At 30.5% G+C, this 13953-nt stretch overlaps 1 protein-coding gene across 2 annotated transcripts; it reads right to left on the reverse strand.

Annotated features, from left to right (window-relative positions):
- Positions 1 to 4369: 4369 nt before the first annotated feature.
- Positions 4370 to 10756, reverse strand: LOC112012756 (MLO-like protein 6). Of its 2 annotated transcripts, XM_024045137.2 has the most exons (15): positions 10411 to 10756; positions 10252 to 10309; positions 9858 to 10087; positions 9346 to 9462; positions 9125 to 9185; positions 7812 to 7900; positions 7101 to 7175; positions 6889 to 6983; positions 6748 to 6797; positions 6417 to 6457; positions 6151 to 6324; positions 6004 to 6039; positions 5410 to 5477; positions 5201 to 5261; positions 4370 to 4927 (listed from the first exon to the last, which is right to left on the reverse strand). In XM_024045137.2, exons 1-15 carry the CDS (start codon positions 10540 to 10542, stop codon positions 4532 to 4534), a joined length of 1683 nt encoding a protein of 560 aa, XP_023900905.2. In that variant the 5' UTR covers positions 10543 to 10756; the 3' UTR covers positions 4370 to 4531. The 2 variants fall into 2 exon arrangements, with proteins under 2 accessions (XP_023900905.2, XP_023900908.2); XM_024045140.2 differs by lacking the exon at positions 9346 to 9462.
- Between the last annotated feature and the right edge of the window lie 3197 nt (positions 10757 to 13953).

The following is a 13953-nucleotide window of genomic DNA, read 5'->3' on the forward strand; positions in this document are numbered from 1 at the left end:
GCATATCAAATTTCGTTCAAATCGAATATTATTTACTATATGATCAATTAACTTATTTTTTATATAAAATTTCGTTCAAATCAGATATTATTTACTATTTGATCAACTAACTTATTTTTTTATATACAACTTTAGATTACAAAAACTTGAAATTATAATATTTATTTGGTGACATAGCAATTGATCTTTGATTTTCTTGAAATTTTGTAAGTATTAAGGATATAATAAGAACATACAATCTAATGGTTAGATTTTCAAAATTCATACTCAATATAAATATATATGATGAGTTTGTAGGGTTTCTCTCCAAACTAATTTGAAGAGAAACTTTGTTCATCACAAATTCACAAGTAGCGGTGATTTGATAGATCATGTCCTTATAATCTAAAGGCTAATTCATGTATAACTGTTTATCTATATGTTTAAGTATATAAATGGCTTGCACAGTTAATTTGGTATTGAAAGTTAAAGACCCAAAATATAAAAATGATAAAAACAAATTAATTAATACAAAAATATGATATAAAGTAAAAAATTAACGTGAAAAAATTAATTATTTGAACGGTAATTAGTTCTTTATTCTCCAAAAAAAAAAAAAAAGTGGGTTAATCTCACATTAAAAAATGAATGTGAGTTAAAGAGATTTAAAGTCTATGTTGTGTATCAAAGAGTTAGGTTATTTGAATATACACCACTGTTAGTTTTTTTAAAACCTTCTCTCATTTCCCTGCATCAATTTTTTTTTTTTTTAAGGGAAATTCCGTATTAGTTGTACTTCAAAAATAATTTATAATTTTCCAAAATGCACACATATATATGCTATAGTTTGATATAGTTTTTATTGATACCATTAGTTTCCTATTTAAATCATTAACAAAAGCAAAAGACTTTATAGTTGAATTGATATATACCTCCTTATGTACAAAGTGTTTAAGGGTCTAAGAAAAAAAAATGTTCGAACTACAGAGTTAGCAACATATTATAATTATCTCCAAATACAATCATTAACAAAAAGTATCATGTGAATAATAAGATATCATAGGAGGTGTGCTTTGAGATGAAGATATGATAAACGAGTATATATGTGCCATAAATTAGTACCCAACTTCTGAATATGTGGCTTGAAAAACTTGCTTTTGTTTCACAATCACCAAATACCTAGCCACACGAAATCGTGCATGTCCCTAATAGGCTAATCATATTGATAATTTGATAACAATTAATAACTTGTAACACGGGGGTTGACCAAGTGGTTAGGCACTTGATTTCAAAGTACTTGTCCCAAGTTCGAATAGGTGTGCTCCCTAGTTTGAGTCTGGGTACCTGCACTTTGAAAAAACTCCTTGGGCTAGCGATTTACCCCACTAGGGCTTACTTGTCGTGAACAGTGATTAGTCTCTTATTGGCAACTTTAAAGATACATGGTGGAAAACCAAATAAAAATAAAAATAAAATAACTTGTACTTGTAAATCTAGCATTAATGGTAAATGGACTTCCAAGGGGCCTCTTAACTCTTAAGTTATTAATTTCTAGATTAAAGGTAAAGGGACTTAGGGGCCCCATTAACTCTTAAGTCATTTTACCAACTAGTAGTAGTGTTTGACCCAATTCATGACCCCTCGTCGCCAATAATATGTATGCCACGTAAGAAGTAACACACCAAAAAAATTATTTATTTCCCAACCTCCATCTACTTCAACTAACCTGCTTTACGCATTAAATTCTCCACCAATGTCAAGTAAAAACTAATGGAAATATTAATATGATCTTTGATTGAAGTACAATCCATCTTTATACAAAAAGCAGCAAAAGAACTCGGATTCAGATCAGGGTATTGCATCTGATGCAATTGTAATTAATGGTTGAGATTGAAAGTTAAAAAGCAACTTTCAATCTCAACTATTAAATAAAATACATTAAAGGGAAGTAAAAAATGTAAAAAAAAAAAAAAAAAAAATTGCTAGAGAAAGTGGGTGAATTGCATCAGGTGCAATACCTAAGGTATTGCACCTGATCTCATTCCAAAGAATTCAGTAAGCTTGGAGACCTCAAGTGCATGTACGACAAAACATGTATAGTATAATTTTTGTTCTTTATTAATTTGATATTTTCAAGTATATATCTAAATTTTAGATATAGAATTGATATTTCCTTGATTTTGGGTGTCTTTAATGCATTTTTAATCAACTAAGAGTCCTTTTCAATGTAGGGAATCTAGGGATGATCATTTTGGTCTGTCCCACCCCAATCTATTCTACCCCACACAAATATTTTCCACCCCACAAAGGTGTTGAGGCGGGCTAGAGATAGGGTGAGATTTTGCCCCACATCTCGAGACAAAGCAATGATGGATTTAAATTGCCTAGCTGCGCGCCGCATATATTTGCAAAAAAATACAATTTATTTTATTTTTATTTCAAAACACCCCTCGGAGTTCCTACTGTCTTATATTATTAAGTATTAAAATTTTTGGATATTATGATTTAAAAAAAAAAATTATCTTGTTAAATAATTTGATTTATATTATTTGTAAAGTTATGATTTAGAACTATGTTTTATGTTGGCTTTATTCCATGACAAAAAGTATTGTAATTGCATTATTTTATTTCCTTGTATTTTGTGGGATTTTATTATATTGAGTTTAGTATTAAGTTGGTGAAGAATCAAGTATGAAATGAAGATCAGTGTAATTTCGCGACTAGCTTGTAAGAAGTTTGCAAGTAAAGGTTCCCGTGAAAATGGCACGTGAAAAGCACATGCTGGAAGCTGAAGAATCAAGTAAGGCCATCTCGTGAGGTACCCACAAAACTCTTTGCCTGGAGGATTTTACGTATGACTTTCTTAACCTTCACCCATACTATATATACCCTCATTACCCACAAAAGAAAGAGAGGCTATTTAGAGAGAAAAACCCTAGATAGGTTTTCTACAACACAACACACCCATCTTTGAGAGAGAGAGCTACTCATTCTTAGTGAAAAATCATTGTAACCTCTTATCCTTCCTTTTTCCATTGCCATACCTTGAGAGGAGATTTGTACCTAAACATAACCCACACCTTTTCAGAGTGTTTTGGAGCTTGGGAAGTTTTGGAGATTTGCCAAAAGAAGCTGGTGAGGCTTGGCGGATGCAATCAAGCTATTGCAGGATTCAGAAAGTTAGAGAAGACATGACTCTGAGAAGTCCGTTGGTAGCGGGAGCTTGAAGGGCTGAAGTACATTGGGTAGACTAGGTTTAGAGGGTCTTCTATTATTCGTGTACTCCAACTTTATTCTCTAGTGGATCGATTTTAACTTGGAGGGTTGCGGAGAGGTTTTTCGCCAAGTTCTTCAGTTTCCTCTTCAATAACATATCTTAGTGTTATCTTGTGTTTACATCTCTCTTCCCTTACTCTTGTGCTTTACATTTATTGCTTATTGTTCATGTTTGTGCATTAGAGTAGTTATCGGTTCATTGCACTTATTTACTCTTGTTCCGCACTTAGTCTAAATTAGGGTAAAAGTAATCTAGCCATAATTTTTTATTGGGGGTCTAAACAAGCTCTTGTGTTTTAGCACAAATCTGAACTTTCATTATTGAATTGTTGATTGGTGTGATCAATTGTAGTTTTAAATGTGATTTTATATTATTGTAATAGGTGTGGAATGTGGCAGGTTAACATAGGATGGAGTTCATCCATACTTATCATGGTAGGGTATCGATTATGATCTTTTTAGTATATTTGTACTTGTCAATCAAGTTTATAGAGGCTTTAAATTGGCCTCCAATCAATAAACAAATTTTATTTTTTTTAATTTCAAAATTTTATTAATAAAATTTGAGAAAGTTTTTCTCCTTTCTTTCTATTGAATTCAAAATTTCTCCTTATATATTATTGGAACTCAGGAATTGAAAGATTATTATCTTGAAAGAAACATGTTCTATTTCTTGTGTCTTTCACTTGTGTCACTTTTGGATTTTTTTTTTAAGAATCTTTTTTGAGGATGTTGTATTTGGAATTTTGATGTAATTTTTCGTTGAGAAACTTGGACTATATAGAAATAGTTTATTATTGATTGAACTTTCCTTTTGCTGGAAGATTTTAATTATTGTAATTGCTGGAAAGATAAATGGATATTTTGTATTAGAGCTCTGACAATTATAGTTTGTTGCCTCAAGCTCTAGGCCCTCATCAGGTTTGGGACCTGACAAGTGCTCATGCTGAGGAACCAACATCTCGCATGTACAAAACAATATTTTATGCAAACTATTTAAAGGATAGGCTATGTTTTAGAAAGAGATTACGTTGTTAACTCTAAGTTGTGTTGAAGAGAATGAAAATATATCAATTCTTCAAGAATACTTTCTTGGAACAAAGCTCTCAAGACGTATTTAAACTAAATGCTATTATTCAGAATTGTTGTACTTTACAAAAGTGATGCTATTTATAGATACAAAACCTTGGTTTAGTCTCTAGGAGCTCGCTCTAACGATGCACACCATGTTATAAGTAAGCGATATTCTCCTATGATCCAATCTACATTGGCTTACTCATTTCCTAAAGGCAAAAGACGAACTAATGTTGATTTCATGTTGTGTATGATTTGGTGGAGCTGATGGCAATTGCAATGAGCTTGGCTCTTGAGTTCCCAAATTTTCTTGCTCCGAATGCCTACTCAAGTGACTCTCATTATTGTCCCAATGATCATTTCTGACATTGGACCTTCTTGGAGATGCATGCAAGCTATCATGGCTGCTATGGTGATAGGTGTGCAAGAGGTGAACCGGGGACGTGCCACGTGTGGGAGTTGCCGGAGTACTTGAAATGGGTGATTTAGTCTCAGTAAGATTGCTATGTTTAGCGTTCTTTTTGGCTATGCGGTGCCAATCTTTTAATCCTGTTGCCAGCTGATCATTAAAAATGGTAGAACTCATACTAGATCCCATCTGTAAAATCAGGTAAACAAATCATAATTAAGTTGGTTATAAATTGGTGGTAATTTTCTTACTTGGTTCTCTTTTACTTAGCTCGTATACATAATTTGAACTAATGGCGTCCAATCCATAATTATTACTCTTTAACACTAGGCCAAGATCGAATCCAAATCCCTTATTCTAGAACAATGATCTTTATCATTGAATTAGAATAAACTAATTTTGCTCTTAGTTTTGTACCATTTCAAGCCATATGACCTATAGGTGTAATATACCATATCTCACCTGAGTCACCAAAGCGTAGAGAGGCAAAGTCACATAACTGCATACAACTTGTATGATGACCCTGGAAAAATGTCAGTGTTGTACTTAGATTAGCAATTCTTAAATTGAATGACAATCAATAATCACTAGTCCTTAATTATCCAGGTGAAATCATTGCAAAGACTCCCTCATACAGAATTATATGCATGCGTATTTGTGATGAAACTCACCCCATTGAGATTCTGATGACGATATCTGCAGTGCGACTATGGAAGCAATTACTCAAGCCAAACTGAACCTGAAAGAGATGAAAATATATATGTAACAGGAAAGTTAGAAAACCCTCTCAGCTTATAGTTCTCTTGTAGTGAAATTCTATGTCCTAAAAATGGTTTTAAAGAACATAATCATGTTGCTTAGACTACAGACATTAAGGTTGAGTAATTTTAAGGACTTAATATGTTTCACAACTTTTTTTTTTACAATATTTTAAGGTAATAAGTTATTATTAGAGCAATATCACTTTCAAATGGACCATTGCGGACATCAATTTTATTTTGCACAAATTATAAGATGTTACATCAGCAGTTATGAAAATTTTATGCACCTATACATATTGCAGTACAGTATATGCACAAATCATAAGGTGTACTCAACAAATCATCAGCAGAACAGCTCGAGACTCAATAAATTTTATGTACTTATTGCACCAGATATATGATTTTGAGCCAAGCAAATGTCACATGGAACTTTGTGTGTAGTAGTGCAGACATCATTTAGTACTTGTAAATAATGGAATAATTGAGTAGAAAGGAAATGCTTACCGTGCTCCAAGCAAAGAAGGCCAACTGAAATGCATTCTGCCATTAAAAGTCATCACATAGAGAGGCCAAAAGCAAAGGAGGTTAATGTTAGAATCCTTATAGATTAACATGCTAGTAATTTTCTTGATGTAAATAGGTGAGAGATACCTGAAAAAGAACCAAGTGAATGAGAAAGAGAATGAACTTGGGGCGTCCAAACCAGAAGAGGTCATCACCTGGCTGCACCACAGGTTCACCCCTAACCACATCTCCTGTCTCTTGAATTCTTAGTCCCATTTGTGTAATTATCACCAGTAGCTTTGTCCCCACCATGAGTATTATCTGTAAAATTCACAGCAAACCACATTAACTTCCATTAAACCAACAGCCCAAAATGAGAATGTAGGAGTACAAGTTTGTTTCTGGTTGCCTACAATCAATGGGAGAAATGGTAGCCACAAATAAGAATGCCATCCTGTCATTGCATAGAAAGAAACATTTCTTATTAATCAGAAATCACAAGACAATCCACTAAATTTGGACTAAAGAAATGAGAATGACACAAAACAGCAAAATGACCTCCCAATTTAAAATGGATCAATTTCATGATTTGAATTAAATATTTCAAAATATGTGTATTCTTTAAATTTTTCAATAATATTGTATTGTGTCCGTTTCATTTAAAATAGAGAGGATCCTATTCCGACCCTTAGAATGGAAAATTGTGACCACAGTTTGATATCCAAGAAGTAGAATTTAGCTTACCATATGTGTTGGACAGGAGGAATAGCAATGCAAAGAACCATATGATTGGACTGCCCATGAGAAGTAAGATTAAGATTCTAATATAATTGAAAATCAATCAAATAAACAAACACCATAAAGTTAAAGTGTTTGAGTACAAACCTGATCCCCACCACAACTTTAAAATCCTTTTCAAGTGATCTGCTAATGTACTTTTGGAAATCAAATTTTGTTTCACTTTCTGGTGCCAAATGTGCCTGTAAATCACATAGAGGTAACATAGGAGCTCCAGTTATCAAAATGAATTTATATACCTTTCTTGACTAGATATATAAAAGCTTGAACATTGTGTTACTTCATATATTAAAACTTACAATGATAAATCCATGTCTCAGTGTAAGGTAATCAACCTTGTTAACTGACGTAAAGAATTGTCGGAAGAAACACACCTAATTAAATGAGGAGAAAGAGCAACTTTATTAAGAATTTGAGCAAGAAAGTGTGAATTGAACAAGAGCAGAGATTAGAAGCTATTTTAACAATATTAACCAATGTCGTAATTTTTCAAATAGTAATTGTGATGAAAATCTAATAATTGGATTACATGTTTTTTATGTTCAAGCATGTCAATTTTCATTTCAATTGAATGTTATTTATTATTCGATCCATAATTTTTTTTTTATGCATAATCTTATATTACCAAAAAAAAAAAAGAAAACTTGAACATTTGTTGCTAAAATAGTTACTGAATTTTGATTTCCTGAAATTTTTGCAAGTACAAAGGTTATGAGAAAAAATGTAATCAAATATAGCAGATTTGTCAAAACTGACATCTAATAAAAATATATTAAGTATTGTTGAAGCCAAACTTTATCTTTTTTTTATGCATCTTAAATTCTTGACCCTTAAACATAAAACACTACTAAGTAATATAACCAATAATTGATTTAACAATTTAATTGATTTAACAGTTAACTTAAAAGTTATTAGCTTACATGTAAAGTAATTGATTTAACAATTTAATCATTAAAATACTTCTTAATTCCTCAACATTATAATTTTATTGGAAATTAATTCTTGCTTACTATCCAAAGGGAAATTGGTGACTTGCTCCATAAGTTCAAATGTCTTCGCCCAAATGATGTATCCCTTGTAAACCTAAACCTTTGTGGGTCTGCATCACATTAATCATTGTATACATCACACCCATCATGTGCATGAGAATTTGTCTTTTTACCACACTATCAAAAAGAAAAATTAAAAGCAAACCAAAAAAAAAAAAAAAACCAATCTAGCGATTTTTTTTTTTTTTTTTAAGATAACTTAGCGAACCTTAACTAGAAATACCTCATTAAAATAAATAAATAAATAATTGACATTGCAGTTGCATAATATAATAATAATGTACTACTTAAAAGTAGCTAGCCACCCACCAAATCAGCCAAAAAAAAAAAAACATTAATGTTGCTATCATACAGAATTTACTAATAAAAGTGATCATAATAACATTATTCAGGAAAAAAAATAATAATAATAACATCACTTTTACACACTACTAAGTACTAACATCACTTGCTAAAGATCTTGTAGCTGAATTGGCATATCTTCATGTACAAAGTGCTTGAGAGTCTAGGGGGGAAAATGTTCGAGTTGCGGGGTTAGTAGCATATTGTAATTGTTTCTCAAAAAAAAAAAAAAAGTACTAACATCACTTACCCCTCAAAAAGAAAAGAAAAGGAAAGTACTAACATCACTTTTATATATATTAACATCACTTTTATTAGCACCAATAACAAGATACCACTTCAATAATTATGAAAAAAAATTATAAGAATTATGAGTAGTGTTAGAAATATTACAAGTTTTATTACATAATTTTTACAAATTGATGTTTTACTAATCATAGAAAAGTAATTCAAACATCCATCATTATTAATGACACATTAGTTTATAAGCCCATAATAAAATTTATAATATTCCTAATATTTGTTTGGTATTCCATAGTTTTAGTAGCTTATTTACTAAGTATGAGACAAAATATATAGTTTTTGGTAATTTTTTTTTGCTAAATGTATGACAAAAAGATAAAAATTAGCCTAATTTTGTTAAATTTTAAAGAGAAAAAATTGAAGCAAAAAGCAAAGCAAAAACAGACATTTAGTTTATTATTATTATACACTTATTGAAAAGTCATTTATAAAGGAATCCATTGATTTTTATACTAAAATACAAGAATTCGATGACTTGTGAGCCACTTTTGTGTATTTCTTTTTCAACTTTGAAATTTGTTTGTTTTTGTTAGGTGTCGTAGTGGTGTAGAGTAGCTTTCAAACTAAATGTACACCCTATAAAATTAAACTTCGCTACGTTGACCCGTTTGACAGTATTTGAGACTTACCATGATAGTATTGATATTCAGGTTTCTTTGTTTCTTCCTCCCAAACCTTCCATTTTCTCATCTGCGATCCAAGCAAGAATTTTGAGAACATTCAAAGAAGCAAAAGAACTAGAGAAATGTATAAATTTTGTACAATTGTGGTGTGGGGTCAATTTATTACTATATATTTGATGGCTACATCATCTCTCTCACAAACATGAAAATAATTACAAAAAAAGTACCTTAGTTCTGCCTAAAGCCAAGGTGGTGATGCAGTAGAGCACATGAACCACAGCTAACACAAAAATGAATATATGGAGCTGGTGAATCCCTAATTTAGACACCAACGCGACTTTATCCTTCCAAAATGCCAAACCAAAAAAAAAAAAAACTTCAATCTACTAAATTCATCATCCCCGCTTCTTTTATAAACTTTACAAATTGATGTATTATAGATCACAAAAAAATAATTCAACTATTTATTTATTTATTTATTATCATATTCAACTATTACTTATTACTTATAACATTCATTGATTCTTTTCTTTTATCTTTTTGATGGGAACATTCGTTGATTCTATTCCAAGTTTCCAACAACTCCTTCCCCAATAATTGAAGGCTATTCATTGGTGGTACCACAATATTAAATTCATTTAAATTAAGTAGCTACACCAGAATACCAACATATTTGGAAACATAAAATAAAAAGAGTCTTATTTTAAAATTTAAAAAAAAAAAAAATCATTTAGCTTACCTCTTTTGTGCATTTGTCAATTTCTATTGCAGCTAATATTCTTCGTGAACCAAAACCAGAATCCAGAAGTTGTAGTAGTTTCCGTCCTTTATCCTGGGAATCTGTCTCTTCCTTGTACCCCTTTTCACAGGGGTGCCAAGTGTCTCCAACACTCTTGGGTATACATATATTAGTAATTTGCGCTTGAAACACTATTAAGAGCAAGGATATGAATCCCAATATCATAAGCTCTGAAAAAGGAAAAAATATATATCCAACAAAGAAAAAGTGTTAGACTTTGGACAGACTTACCCTTTTTTTATTAAGATATGTTAGAGATCAAACTATGAGCGTTGGAATAGTAGTTAAATAAATTAAATTCACTTTTTGGTAGTTTATCATGATCGCTACGTACCTGTTTTGATTTTTTCGAGTGCTTCGTAAAGAGTTAACTTGTGTTTGTTTTTTAGCCACTACATAAGAATGCAAGAATCTTTCATTAAGAAAAAAAAAATACAAACAAAAGAAACTGCACGTTACCCAAACGAATATTAAGATAAATAGATAAGCTTACCTTTCCAATGATATGAATAATATGTTCAATGAAGAGAGAAATAACAACCAACACAAGGCAGACCACCGCAACAGCCCATGTTGGAGTGTGCTCCAGTGAACGTTCAAGCTCATCTATGTCCTTGCCCACCATGGAAACAAAACTCTTAAGAAAGTTTACAATGAAATGTCGAAGAAACAATGGAGGAAATTACTGTCGTGATGATGATATCCACAACAAAATAATTGCAGCTTCTATACATAAGTTTTTCTGCTGTGTGTGTAGAGAGAGTACGGTTGTTGTTTATATAGAGAGTAGAAACGAATCAAGTCTAAGTCTACAGATATTAATTCTGAGGCTACAGATGAGACAGAGAAGGTAGTAATACAAAGACTATTAGAACTTAGAAAACTTTGACCCTTTCAAAGATCAGTAGTTATAGAGAAAGAGAACAAATTTAAGAAACTTTTATCTATTAAATAAAACAACTAAATTAAAATAAATTTCTCAGTTCTCTCCCGGAATAAGCTAGAGAGAAAGTTCATTAGAAAATACTATATAGTGTTTGGTACAGCCTCTCAAACATATGTTTTCAATTTTTAAATAACATTATATGTATTTTTACACACTTTTCACCCGCACATATTTTTATATATATTTTTAATTTTTAAGTGCATATACCAAACACCAATATAACCCACATAGTATTTAGAGAAGAAATAGTACTAATTTTTGTTTTACCATACACAGGTTTCATAAGAAAGAACACTAACGTAGGTTCATTTGTCTTTTTCGAAACAAAACAAAGTTTTCTAGGTCTCACTTGATAGTTAATTAATAGCCTTAATCCCATTTTTCTTACCACACGTTCTTAAGCGGCGACAAATTTTTATCCTAGGGTGCCTTTCTCACACAATTTGTCCTATGAATTATTTGATCCACAGTACAATGGTCCCATGCGATCGAGGTCCCATGCGTTTATACCAACTTAACACCCAAAAATGAGGAAAACATTCCTATTGCAATTCGCAACAGAGTTGTCACAAAATTAAGGGAGGTAATCCCACCACTACTCCAATTTTCTAGGAATTAATTCCGAGATAGAGTTGTTCAGAAGTAACATCCTCTATTAAATCAATATGAATTTTTCTTTCCTTTTTTTTTTTTGGTAAATTTTTTTTCTTTCGTACAATATTATTGCTACAAGTAAGTGTGTGTATATATATATATTTATAATAGGTCTCTAGTACAGTTTTTAGGTCCTATTTTTTAGGTTTTTCTTTTAAAATTTTATTATGTGAATTTTTTCTCATAAAAAGAAAGTGTATTTTTTAATTAAGTAATCACATAATTAAATTTTTTTTAAAACTTAAAAAACAGCACTTAAAATACTATATCTCAATTTTGACTTTTATATATATACTTGAAGCAATAATGTACGAAAAAAAATTCAAATTGATTTAATAAAGGATGTGATACAGGCAGTGGCGGAGCCAGGATTTCAATTTAGGGGGGCAAGATTTAAAGACTATTTTTAAAAAGACAAAAACAAAAACAATTGTATATTAGAACTTTATTTGGACACATTATTATACTTAGGACTTTTCATAATTTCAATTAAGTACAAATATATATTTCATATCAAAACAAAAATAACCAATTCATAGTTACAAACAATTAAAGTAAGAGATTAATATAATTACATAAAATTTAGATACCTAATTTGATTCTTTAAAATTTAGATATCTAAAGTTGTATACATGTCTATTACTTTTGATTGCTTTTAAATAAGATGTACAATTCAAATTTTTTGTTCTCTATTCTTCAAAGTATTTAAATTTGGGTTCATAGTAAAAACCTAAACCTAGAGTTTAAAATTGAAATGTCTAAGAGATGGAGGAGAAAGAAGATAGTGGAGGTTTAGGGTCTGAAACTATAGTACCAATGTACAAGGACATTAGTTAGTTTTAAAAAAAAAAAAATTTATTTCGTATAAAATATTAAAATATAAGACCCACCATCAATTGAAAATTTATGAAATAAAAAAGAAAAGAAAGCTAGGATAAACTTTCCATGAATAGTAGTGACATGCTTAAATCTGGAACTTGATAAAAGTTTCTTCTTAAATCGATAATGATGTAGCAATGAGTCAATGTTGTGTAACATTTTTACCTTTTCTTTTTCAGTAATAGAGCTCTTTTAGGAACTACATTTTGTTTTTTTCTTTTTATCAGAGTGGGCAAATAGGTTAAACATTTAATAGAGTTTTTCTATCTTCTGCAAGATGGTACTTATGATGAACTTTTTTTGGGTGGAGTCAGAGGGGGCAAGTGCCCCCCCTCGACCCCCCTTGACTCCGCCCCTGCACACACACATATATATTTATATATATAATTATTCCAAAAAAAAAAAAAGTTTCTAAGGTCGTCAAATAGCAGCTCGGATGAACATTATGTCTCATGATCTGCGTTTCTTTACATTTGCATGTCACCATCACTTTCCTGGTTTCCTATACATTTTTTTATAAAAATAAATGTAAGCAAAGTACTGTTGTTTACTTGTTTTCACTGGCACCAGAAAAGCGACACAACTCATAAAGCCTTGAGACTTGAGAGTGACAACTTTAAGCTACCATGTTATCTCCATTAAGGGCGAAAGGAATTAAAATAAATAAATCATCGCGTAGAAATTAGTTCTTATGCTACTTGCTTTTCCATAGTGGTCAACTACCTTGAAATATTTAATATGCCCTCATATAGAAACATCTTTTCCCAAAGTGATGGAATCTGATTTGATAATCAAATTTTAAAAAAAGTTGACCCAACCATTGGACGATGGATTTTTATTATTCAAATAACTCTAATGACAAAACTTTTTATAACGTTTTCACAGCTATGACATAATATGATTGATATAAAATAAAAATTGTGTCAATGATGAGTTTATGTGAAAGTGATGTTGTTTTAATCGCAACTAACTATTCGCAAGTTGCGAAATAGATTATGAAATAATTATATCTTTAACATTGCTATTTTATTTATTTTAATAGTGTGTAATGCATATGATGATCCAATCATAAACACAATAGATAGGGTTAAAGTTTATTATACCAAAACACAAAATTAGAATAGATGCTAAAAATTATTAAAACAATAATTGATTTTATTTCAAATTTATTCAAACTTTTGGTGATAAAAATTTTAGTTAGTGTATATAGAATTTTAATTTTTTTTTTTAAGAACTTAGGCAACAAGGGTTTTTTTTTTTTTTTTTTAATTTTTAATTTTATTTATTTAATTTTTTTTAATTCAATGGTTATAATAGGAGATGAAAGATTTGAATCTTGAATATTTCCGTTAAAAACACTAAAAGTCAACTACTTGAGTTATAAGGCTTTTGACTAATAAAGTTTCATTTAAGATAAATTATTTTAATAATTCATATGACAAAAAAACATTATATGAAGTGTAACACATGTCAGGAGCAACTGCAACTATATATATATAGTAAGACTTAGGTATAGTATTTAGGTGCTGCTCCTTAATTTCTTATTTTAAGATTTTG

Source organism: Quercus suber, unplaced genomic scaffold (assembly GCF_002906115.3).
Source record: "Quercus suber isolate HL8 unplaced genomic scaffold, Cork oak 2.0 scaffold_908, whole genome shotgun sequence".
Classification (NCBI taxonomy): domain Eukaryota; kingdom Viridiplantae; phylum Streptophyta; class Magnoliopsida; order Fagales; family Fagaceae; genus Quercus; species Quercus suber.

Coding starts and splice junctions, on each gene's coding strand:
- LOC112012756 (XM_024045137.2), bottom strand. CDS start 10,542: ATGGTGGGCAAGGACATAGATGAGCTTGAACGTTCACTGGAGCACACT. Junction 10,310..10,410: donor TTATTCATATCATTGGAAAG/GTAAGCTTATCT, acceptor ATTCTTATGTAG/TGGCTAAAAAACAAACACAA. Junction 6,325..6,416: donor TACCATTTCTCCCATTGATT/GTAGGCAACCAG, acceptor TGAATTTTACAG/ATAATACTCATGGTGGGGAC.